The following is a 12,144-nucleotide window of genomic DNA, read 5'->3' as shown; positions in this document are numbered from 1 at the left end:
AGTCAAAAAAACAAACAAAACAAAAAAACAAAACAAAACTGGGACTTAAAAATACATATTAAAGTTTGGAAACATAAGTCGAATAATAACTAATATTATATTGATAATTAAAATTGAGTCTAAGGAGATAAAAACATTAACATTCTNACAAAACAAAACAAAACAAAACAAAACAAAAAAACAAAACAAAACTGGGACTTAAAAATACATATTAAAGTTTGGAAACGTAAGTCGAATAATAACTAATATTATATTGATAATTAAAATTGAGTCTAAGGAGATAAAAACATTAACATTCTTCAATACTGGGGATTGAATTTAAGTCTTCATAATAACTGATTTCTTGATCACTTTGATTAACTAGAAAATCAGTCTAACTACTGTCTGACCAACTGTATACCAACTGTATACAAACTGAGTGTCACAAAGACACGGTCTTGGGTTGGACAAGCTGGATAGCCAATAATAGCTCCTGTAGATATTTTAACTAAGTCCAAAGCAACAGCACAGTTCTTAATGAATAATATCTTTCCAGAACATCACTATGACAGAGGGCAACAATGATTATTCTGGTGCTTTGCAGTCTGGGAAAAGCCATAAAAATAAAGCTAAAAATGGGGCCTAAGAAAATCAGCATGACCTAATTAGGCAGAGGATCCAAAAATAAATTTGATGGAGTCTGCCTTTCCTATGTTTTTTCCCACTAAAATTATTTTATTTGGCTTTATACTGAAGTTTGGAGGAAGAATGGGAAGGTGCAGGAATGTTTGCTGTGGCCATATGGATATGTATACATATGTGTGTGTACATACATATATACATATATAGGTATATATACGTGTATATATATATATACACATATACATACAAATATATAAACACATACATACATATATACATGTGTGTGTATATACACACACACACATAGATATATAGATATATATATCTATATAGATATATATATACACACACACACACCCTGGCTATGAAGACAGGTAGGAGGTCACAAGAGTCCAAGCAGGGGGAACAATGGGGAATGTCATTGTTAATGATAAGGAGAGTAAACAAAGATTCCACAGACTGAATAGAGATTCTTTTGAAAACTATGACCAAAGCTAGAATAGAGATATTTGGCGCTGCTAGTTTAAAATTCATTCAAAAGGTGAAAGAATGGATTTCATGTTAAATCTTCATTTTCTAGTACCAGAAACCATTTACTCAACTTATTTGTGAACATATGTAATAAAAAGGTTTTGAATCACCCAGTTGCCTTTAATAAAATTAAAGTGAGATCAGAAGGAGAAGCTGTCTTCTACACATCACTCTCTTCGGTAAAGTCATGTATATATGTCTTGCTTTTTTAATCTAGTGTTGAATTTATGTAATAATAACTATTTATATGGTACTTTAGGAATTCTCTCTGTTGTGTTTGTTATGACATATATTTTCTTAAGGTGAATCACTCACTAGTAGCTATTTGGGAAACTATTAGCAAATTTGGAAGACAGCATCATAGGTAAGTTTCGTGACTTTTATTCCCACATGGACAGAGACAAACAGATCCAGAAAAAGAGTAAACTAATTTCCTTTTAGAATTCAAAAGAAGAGAACAGAGAGATAACATTTTTGTTTTTAAAACATTATCTACAAGTAACATATTTGGTACAGATATTTTAAATTTGAGCCAACTATCTTGAGTCATAACTTACTTTTCCAAGTTGCATGCCCTTCAGATCATAGCATTTCGGAGTAAAAGCCATCTACTATTTGTTTAACCACCACTTCCTCCAAAAAGATTTGTCCTTTCCAGCATCACATTCCACACCTATAACATTATGATAACAAAATCCACCTCACAGTATTAGAGTTAAGATCAAACGAAATGGTTATGCACTTAGCATATTGCAAATTAGGAGTCTTCAATCAGAAAAAACACTCCTTATACTTAAAATTTTGCATTGTGGTCTTTAATAAAAATATCAAAACGTATGCGTTCTCTATAAACTTGATTACTTGTGTTTAAGAGCAAGACTATTCTAATCCAAATGCAAATAGATTCTGCAATATTAAGACCTGTTAAGTAACTGTGTTTCCCCGCCCCCCCCCAATTCCTTTCTTCCTTGCTCTCTCCTCAGTCTCTGTTAAGTATCCGTGGCTCCCTGTTTTCTCCACGACGCAATAGCAAAACAAGCATTTTCAGCTTCAGAGGTCGAGCAAAGGATGTCGGTTCTGAAAATGACTTTGCTGATGATGAGCACAGTACATTTGAAGACAGCGAGAGCCGGAGAGACTCACTGTTTGTGCCGCACAGACATGGAGAGCGACGCAACAGTAACGTTAGTCAGGCCAGTATGTCATCCAGGATGGTGCCAGGGCTTCCAGCAAATGGGAAGATGCACAGCACTGTGGATTGCAATGGTGTGGTTTCCTTGGTGGGTGGACCATCAGCTCTAACCTCACCTACTGGACAACTTCCGCCAGAGGTGATAATAGATAAGTTAGCTACTACTGACATTATACACCAATTTGAAATAATCAAAGCCTGGCCGGTTTAGCCTGTTATCCTATCCTGCCTCCCCAAGATGAAATGCCTCAAAAATAATATATGATCTATTAAACGAAAAACAATGAATCTTTAGAACCAATTGAATTGTATGGACCATTAGCTTTCAAATGCCTTAGAGTTTTTAGAGTCTGAGAGAAAACATATCCGTAAATTCAGTAGACCTACCAACACAAAATAATGGGCACTGTGAAAACTAAATTGTTATTATAAATGTATGCTCACACACAATTATATAATTATTCATATTCTGGAAATTTAATATACTTAAAATTAAGTATTATCATGACCAATATATTGACAATAGGCAGTTTCCATACAAATATCAATATTACACGGATCCTAAAATGTTTTGATGTGTACTAAAATGACTCTAAAATGTTTTGATTTCTTATAGGATGGCATATAGAAATAATCAAAGAAATCTCAGGAAAGCACACACATTTCATTGTACATCTGTGTTTGTGCATGGAAAAAAATTGGCCCATATATGTCAATATTGTCAATACAGCTTTAAAGAAAACAATTCAGCCTTGCAACATTATAACCTTATTATTTTGGAGGGAGAAGACTGATCTGATTATTAATTATTGAGATAAGCTGAAAATAATCTGTATTTGAATGAAATAAAACAATATATGACTTCAGCATGCTTATGAAAAATTCTCTGAAAATTCCAACAGGTTAATTAAAACATTCCTGCAACAAAATTGCCCTATACAACTGCATCTAACTGGTGAATTCTTGTTAAACACTATCACCTGTGATAATTTTTAAAAAGTGTTTGTAACTTAACAATAGACTCAGTATTTTATTATAACTTGAAAGTTATTACCTGGAAAAACTGCATGTAGCATGATTTTCCAAAGAAATGCTATGTGGTGTTGTATTATTCATTGAAAGGGTGGTTTGAACCATCAGTATTTGGTTTGCAGGGCACCACCACTGAAACAGAAGTCAGAAAGAGAAGGCTAAGTTCTTACCAGATTTCAATGGAGATGATGGAGGATTCCTCTGGAAGGCAAAGAGCCATGAGCATAGCTAGCATCCTGACCAACACAATGGAGGGTAAGAAGCAGGACATGAGACAGTCAGCTTTACATGATTATATGCTTTTTGGAGCTATTTCTTCTTCTCATAGAATTACCAAAGTCAATTACCCAAGATCAGAACTGCATAACAGAACTAAGCAGATGATATATAAAATACAGCATTATCACACTGGTTACAAAAACGAATACTGTTTGTTTTTCTTTTTAACTCCTTATTTTGTCTGCAGAGTGGTATTTCCCCATTCCATATAATGTCAGTGAGTTTTTATCATTACATTACATCATCCTTAACAAATTAGAATATACACCTCCCTTTTTAAGTCTTGGCATGCAAAAGCACTAGGAAACATCTCTTTTAAGCTTTAGTCTATTCTCCGGGCAGGGAGGTAGTGATGGGGATGGGGGAGGCATGTGAAAGAATTGAACAAATGAAAACAGTGTTCAACACTGACTCTAAGAAAAGATCTCTTCTCCATCTTCCACATACACAGAAACCATTACATTCCTCCAAAGGAGAGCTTACACAAATGCTTGCCGATTTTGACACATGCGAACAGGTAGCAACTAGTACCCCCCTGTTCATTCATTAAATAATTCTCCACTTCATGAAGTTTGGAGGGATATTACATTAGTTCTGCAATTTTACAAGCCTTTTATATAAGTAGTATTTAACATGTGTTCTTTAGAAAATAGCAGTTACATTTTGTATCTTGTCCTGTTGGTGTGTATGATATCTAAATAGTCACATAATAATTATAACAGGTTTCACCCATTAAAATTACAAAAAACGTTTTAAAATATTTTATGTTAAAATTCTGAAAGATACGAATAAATATGAATAACATAAGTAGATATGGTTTGAATCTATACTAAAAAGAATGTACTACATTCTCATTGTGTGCAAGATTAATGCTGAATGGTCACACACATTAATAAGGATCACAGCTTTAGACAGTGTTCTTAAACAGACATTTCCAAAAGAAATAATAAGTGTTTGATACATTTAATATTTCTGTAAAGCTTATTTAAAAATTGTTTTGGGGCACCTGGATGGCTCAGTAGGTTACGCATCTGCCTTCAGCTCAGGTCACAATCTTGGGATCCTGGGATCGAACCCAGCACCTAGCTCTCTGCTCAGCAGGGAGTCTGCTTCTCCCTCTCTCTGCTCATGCTGTCTCCCTGTTTCTCTCAAACAAATAAAATCTTAAAAAATTTTAAAAATAAAATAAAAATTATTTTGATAAAAATATGGCAATACAACCAATAATTACCTAGTTGTTAGGTAATAAAATTAGTTAATTTGAAGCAAAATATTAAATTGAAGGTGTTTATTTTCTGTATTTAAAGGAGAAAGATGTTTACATGCTTTTATGAAATGTTTAATGAATATTTTGTGAAAATATTTAATGGGATTGCCCTCTCAAGCTTGTTAAGCTAAGCAATATGAACTTCCATCCCCAGGTAGAAGCATTGATTTTATAAAATAATGTATATTCTATAGCAACAATAATTCAATTTTATTGTTATTTACTACTCTTCCTCTTTATTATTCCCCTAGAACTTGAAGAATCTAGACAGAAATGTCCACCATGCTGGTACAGATTTGCCAATGTGTTTTTGATCTGGGACTGCTGTGATGCATGGTTAAAAGTAAAGCATCTTGTGAATTTGATTGTTATGGATCCATTTGTTGATCTTGCCATCACTATTTGCATTGTCTTAAATACCCTCTTTATGGCCATGGAGCACTACCCAATGACTGGTCAATTCAGTAGTGTATTGACCGTAGGAAACTTGGTAAGTTCATCCGTAGTTTACTTATTTCCTCTGGTAGGGGTGGGAGATTATAGACCAAAGAAAAAAATCCACTTGTCCTGTGCAGGGAATCTCAGCAATAAGATCTAAAATTGTCAACTGGTATGAATGCTGATTGCTCAGACCAACGTCCATACTAATTGACCATGGTGTCTTACCAGTTGTAAGCTCATTTAAATTTTTACTGTCATTCTTGCTGAAATATAGGTGCAGAAAAACCATAATATCTAATTCTGGCTCCACGAAAATACAGTTTTAATATACACAGCCTCTGAAGAAATCATGTCCATTGAAGGAAATATATAAACACTGATTTCTGTACAAAAGAGGACATAGTTGTCTCAAATTGAATTACCTAATAAAATGCTTCAGTAGTAGTCACACAAGAGAAGAAATAGTTGATGAAAAATGCATTTGTAATTTAGCCATACTTTTGGTTCAAATTATTTGATCAGGCATCTGTGTATGTGTATGCTGACCTGTACATTTCCTCCTTTATATGAGAAAACTGAAATGGAAAAACAAGTAAGAAAAGGGTTAATCAAGAGAGCTTCCTCTTTGGCACAAAACAGAAACAAACTCAAACTAGATTAAGGGGGAAAAAAAAACCCAACTCCTAGAATGGAAAGAAAAAGCTGAACTACCAAACCATATAAAGGGTAATTTTGCAGTTGGGCTTCAGGAAATGCTTTAACCAAGAGCTTGGATATAGCCCAAATGTTCACTTCATCTTTTGTCTCTCGGTCAGGAAACATGCTCAGCCATAGCTCACTGGTTTTATATCTTGTAACCTCTGCACTGGAAAAAAACCTGTATCTCTTTTTCAGTTCTAGTTCAAAGACTCATGATAGGACTCTTGTTTGACATAGCTTAGGTCTGATGCTCACCTCTGGTTTAATCAGAGGAAGAAGGTGGAGCCATGTGAAAACATGACAGACCTGAGGAATCATACAGGTGTAGGAGCAATTCCCAACAGAAGTTGAAAAAGAAATACTGGGCAGACAATTACATAATGTCTACCCAGTAAGTGACCTCAACTTTACTCCATTATTTGACTTTGTAGAACACCTACCAGATTGAGATTTTCTTCATCTTTGGCATCTGTGAATGGATTTTTTTAAAATGATTGTTCCTTGATCTTTCCAATCACTCCGTGTCTGCCTTCTTTTCTGGACTTCTTATGTCTACTACAGCTATGTTTTCCACTCAATGTTTCTATGTACTCAATAACTGTAGGAATTATCTACTCTCATGGTATAAGCTGTACCCTGCCTATATTTCCATCTGTTACAGAACACTGTTTAAGGATATCTTTAACACAATATGTGACAGCTGAAAGATCATCTTTCTCACAGCTTACTGAAAGTCCTAAGTATCTCAGTTCAGTCTTCTGTTACCTCTAGTAGTAGCCTCCCAGCTTCAAAGAGCCTTCCAACTTCAAAGATAGAAATCTGATAGCCATTTTGACTTACTTTTCCTTTATTTTTTATATACAAGTCGATAAGAAGACCCATTATTTCTTTCAAGGTACCTCTTTTTTAATCCTATAACTATGATTAAAATAACATTTTTAAAACTCTGCACTCAGTATATTTGCACTTTGCTACAGTATCTATTATCTGTATTTATGGTTCAAAGGTCTTATCTGATTTTCAAGACTCCTCATCTGATCCTATCCTTTCTATAACATCTTATGGTCCATTGCTTCAGTCACTATTGGCCCATCAGAACAACCATGTGACCATACCACACAAACACCACGTTTATATATTTACATATGGGAAAATATTTCACTGTTTTCTACATTCACATCTAGAGTGTTCTGACTCAAATCACCTCAATTCTTCATATTCTTCAAGGTTATGTCCCATTTTTCCTTTGTATCTCCTACAGTGATTACATGGCTGTAGCTCAATAAAGAAACAACTGGTTGTTTCCTACCCAAACGGGCTGTTTAAAGTAGCATGCTTTCATGAAAGAATGTGGGCTTTGAAGTCGGGCAGAACTGGGTTTGGCGTCATTGCCAATGCTTACTAATAATGTAGCATCTGGACAAGTCTGATAAAAAATCTGAGTCCTTGTTTTCTATTTTGAAATGGATATAATGATACCCATCTCGCAGAGTTGTTGTGAAGGCTGAATGAGGTAATATGAAAACAATACTGAGCCTGGCATCTAGCATGTGCTCAATAAACAATTTCCTTCCTCTAATATATGCTATTAACCTTTCTCTGAAATACTGATGGAAAACAGTTCTGTTCTAGCTCCTGTATTTTTCCCAAGACACTCAACAGTTAGGAAGTTGAACAGTTAGAAAGAAATTTTGGAAATTTGCCAGAGTGAAGCAGGAAATTGAGGTTTTATAGAATTCCAATGTTGAAGCACTAGAGTTTTGAAGCACAGGATAAGGGAGATTGGATTACAGGATGATTAAATGGAAAAGCACTAGACTAAAGCACCAAAGCTAGGTTCAAGTCCAATAATCCATGCTAAATAACTAGGTTCTTGAAAAAGCCATTTAGATATTTGGGTCTGTTTTCTAATGAGTAGAATGTATTGGACTAGATGATTTTCCATGTCCCTTCCAGTTCCAAATTTGGTAACTTAATGTGTAGCAATGGAGACAATGATATACAGAAGTAGGGTGGAACACTGATGACTGAGAGATTGTGGTAAAACCATTGATAACCTAAGGTTAGCAATGGGGATACAAGGCTCATCAAGATAGAGAGTACACATGATAGGAAACAGACCTCAGTTAACTATTTCTAACCATAAGAGTAGAAAAATGTGTAAACTGTTTTTATTAGCTGAAAGCTCCTGTTATTATTAATAATAATATCATATGTATAAGGTATTTCATAGTTTCCCATATATCTTATTTTACACCCATAACAAGCTTTATAACAAATATTTATGTATAGAAAATTATATATATTTGGGGCGCCTGGGTAGCGCAGTCGTTAAGCGTCTGCCTTCGGCTCAGGGCGTGATCCCGGCATTCTGGGATCGAGCCCCACATCAGGCTCCTCCACTGGGAGGCTGCTTCTTCCTCTCCTATTCCCCCTGCTTGTGTTCTCTCTCTCGCTGGCTGTCTCTCTCTCTGTCAAATAAATAAAATCTTTAAAAAAATTATATATATTTAAATGTATGAAGAACATGTAAAAAAATCAATACATACAGAGACAAGAGAGACAGAGAGAGAGAAAGAGAAAAAGAAAAGAGGAAGAGGGAGTGGGGGAGAGGGAGAGAATATATTACTTATATCATGGGTACTTAGCTGACTTTGGATTATATTATACACCATGGATGGTTGCATTGCATATTTTGTGGAATTTATAGTTTGCTCATTTAAATAAATTTAGTTGATATGGAGTAGTTATTACTACTCAAACGATTACCTTTACCTTATAAATAAGGACATCTAGGTTTGGGTTGAATTGTTAACAAAGGAACACCCCGTAAAAGACTTGTAGAACTTTCAGGTTTACTTAGATCAATGTGCCCCATTTGTATCCTGTTTCTGGAGCATATAAAAATTATACCACTTCTCTACTAATTGAATTGATTGATGAAATTTGAGTATCAGGAGACCTCAAATATCTGTTGAGTTTCTCTAAGACACTCTATTTTGTTTTTGTTTCAACCATTATAAAACCCATGCACCCACCTTACAGATTTTATAAGCAAGAAATCTTTCATCAATTATAGTAGGTTAGACAACCTCTTTACCATACAAACATTCCCAACTAACCAGTAACTCTTTCTTCAGGGAATACAGATAGAGGTTTGTAGCTCCTACACCGACTACTTTTCTTACTATAACTTTCATCGTAACCAGTGATTAAGAGTCCATGATATCCCTTTATTCTGCTGGACCCTGAAGGGAACTCAGAACATGGTACCTGTACTAAGGATCTTTCTGGTCATTTGCAAATAAAAGCCTAAAGAAACACAATTAAGAAAATTATTTCAGTTAAGTGGTGTGGTATAGGGTATGAATTTAACATCTCAGGAAAGGGACACGATAACCCCTTGAGAGAAAAAAAAATAAAATAACTCGTTTTTTGAAAGATAAAACACTTAGGAGCCAAATCCTAAAATTCACCTGGAGGCATCTTGCATCAATGAAAGAGTGCTATCTAGCCATCTAACTTCTTTCCTACTATAATATAAAGCTATCTTGTCTCCAAACTAACAATTTATAATGAGGGTCTTATGTAATAATTGTGTGTACACCGATTTCCAAATAAAATTTGGTAGGCAATACAATGCTGACAGAAATCCAAGAATTTCAGATGCAGATCTTGTTAGTCATCTCAATGAATATCCTCATTTGACAGATGAGAGAAAAGAACATCATAAATGTTAAATGATTTCCCATCATTTTTCTTTAAGTATATTTCAACTTCACCTTTTCCACCCAATCAACAACAACAACAAAAAAATATTTAAATGTGTATCCATTGGGGCGCCTGGGTAGCGCAGTCATTAAGCGTCTGCCTTCGGCTCAGAGCGTGATCCCGGCGTTCCGGGATCGAGTTCCATATCGGGCTCCTCGGCTGGGAGCCTGCTTCTTCCTCTCCCACTCTCCCTGCTTGTGTTCCCTCTCTTGCTGGCTGTCTCTATCTCTGTCAAATAAATAAATAAAATCTTTAAAAAAAAAAAAAGATGTGTATCCAAAAGGCATGGGAATAATAAAACTAAAACCATTAAAACAAGAGGCCAATAATAATACAGCAAAAATAGACCACAGTTACATCGAATTCACTACCAAAAAAAAAAAATGGACATCAGTCTGGGCAAGTAGAGGTTCCATAGAGCAAACTGACCAGTACTCAGCCTTTAGAACGAACATTTCTCCTTTACTGTACATCAACAGAACTTTCCTCTCCAAGTACTCAATAGGAAATACTTAATAGGAAAACCTTCCCATTCCTGAAATAAGACCTTATTCCCCAACATTTGATCATCCTAAGTGTTGTGCCCCCCCAAAACAACTCAAAATGCTGCAAATTTCTTTATTCTTGGTCCAGACTCCCAGGCCAATTCTCATCTCCATCGTTAGCACTTACACTTTTGCTATTTATCATGTGTCATCGTGTACAACAGATTAGGAACTTTCCACCGAACTTACCTCAGTAAAGAAGCTGGCTTAGGAAGCCTATAAATTCATTGTCCATAAGAAATTTATCAGCCTAAATGAACTAGGTTTATGCAGTCTTGGGTCTGTATATCTTAATTACTACTATATTTTCAAAGACCAGCAAAATGTCTTCCATTTAGGTGTTCAGCAATTTTTTCTGAATGAATGAGCGGCTACAGAAGCATATAACCCAAAATTTCAAAAGACAAAAAGCTTCTTCAAGAAAACAAGACAGGGGCACCTGGGTGGCTTAGTCGTTAAGCGTCTGCCTTCGGCTCAGGGCATGATCCCAGCATCCTGGTATCGAGCCCCACATGGGGCTCCGCCACTGGGAGCCTGCTTCTTCCTCTCCCACTCTCCCGGCTTTTGTTCCCTCTCTTGCTGGCTGTCTCTCTCTCTCAAATAAATAAAATATTAAAAAAAAAAAAAGAAAGAAAAAAGGCAGAATTAGGCTAAGCCCAAACAACAAACATTTGATATGTTTTTTATTGTCTTGAGTCTTAAAAATTCTTTGTGTTATAGAAAAACCAAAGGCTGCTGAATGTATGTTTCTAAACACATTACACATTAGCATTTTTTATAAACCATACATGGGAATTATTTACATAATCTGATACATATCCAGAGGTTGCCAGTTTTTTTTCTTTTTAGAATTTTTGATGGAATTTTAAAACCATGTAAACATAGGCATTAAATCAGCATGCCGGATTGACTTTTGCTAGAACGAGTAGGAATTTTTAAAAACTCGTAACCACTGACAATGCAGTTTAGACTAAAATGTACCAAAAAAACAATACCAATGATTTTTAGGGCCTAAATTGAACATATTTAAGGATATAAATAAATAAAATTTTAAATGCAAATTATAATTAAAATATTATTTTTAAAAAGGAGTTTCATGTTGGGATTACATTTTAGATGAAAGAATGCACATTTAAGGTATAGCTTTTTATAATGCAGGAGATCTGGTCATTTCAGAAGAGCTGAAAAGATCATCCTATGATATTTCTGTAGAAAGGAATATTTACAGATGATTTACCTGGATAGTTTCTACCTCGGTTTAATGTATCTCTATGATCAGGTTGCTAACTCAAATAGCTGTTTCTGAGACTTAGTATAAGAAATAAAATTTCTTTAAATCAGAATTTATTTTAAATTCACCAGGGGAAAAAATCCTATGGTGAGTCATTGCATAAAATAAAAAAGAAATAATATTCAGTGTGCATTCCACCATATATCCGGATTTTCATGCACTAGGATTACTTGAAAAACATTTTATTTCTACTTAAGTGAATGCATGATGAACTGAAGTTAAGCTATTTTTTCTGGGATGGGTATTTCCCTAAGGTCTTTCTATGTTAAGGAAAATAATATGTTATTGCATTTATTTCTTTTTTAAGATTTATGTATTTGAGAGAGAGAGAAAGACAGAAGAGAGCTCAAGTGGGCGAAGGGACAGAGGGAGAGAAATCCTCAGGCAGGCTCCCTGCTGAGCTCGGAGCCAGAAGGGGAGTTCTGGCTCTTCCAGGACCCTAAGATCATGACATAAGCTGAAATCAAGAGTCAGA

At 35.0% G+C, this 12,144-nt stretch overlaps 1 protein-coding gene across 1 annotated transcript in view; it reads left to right on the top strand.

Moving 5' to 3' along the window:
- The window catches only part of SCN3A (sodium voltage-gated channel alpha subunit 3), a 109,163-nt gene that overhangs the window by 61,884 nt on the left and 35,135 nt on the right, over positions 1-12,144 (top strand). Inside the window, 3 exon segments of the mRNA XM_002926919.4 lie at positions 2,136-2,483; positions 3,499-3,631; positions 5,174-5,412. Of these exon segments, the coding sequence (XP_002926965.2) occupies positions 2,136-2,483; positions 3,499-3,631; positions 5,174-5,412 (720 nt within the window).

Source organism: Ailuropoda melanoleuca, chromosome 2 (assembly GCF_002007445.2).
Source record: "Ailuropoda melanoleuca isolate Jingjing chromosome 2, ASM200744v2, whole genome shotgun sequence".
Taxonomy (NCBI): Eukaryota; Metazoa; Chordata; class Mammalia; order Carnivora; family Ursidae; genus Ailuropoda; species Ailuropoda melanoleuca.
This window is presented reverse-complemented; position numbering and strand designations above follow the sequence as displayed.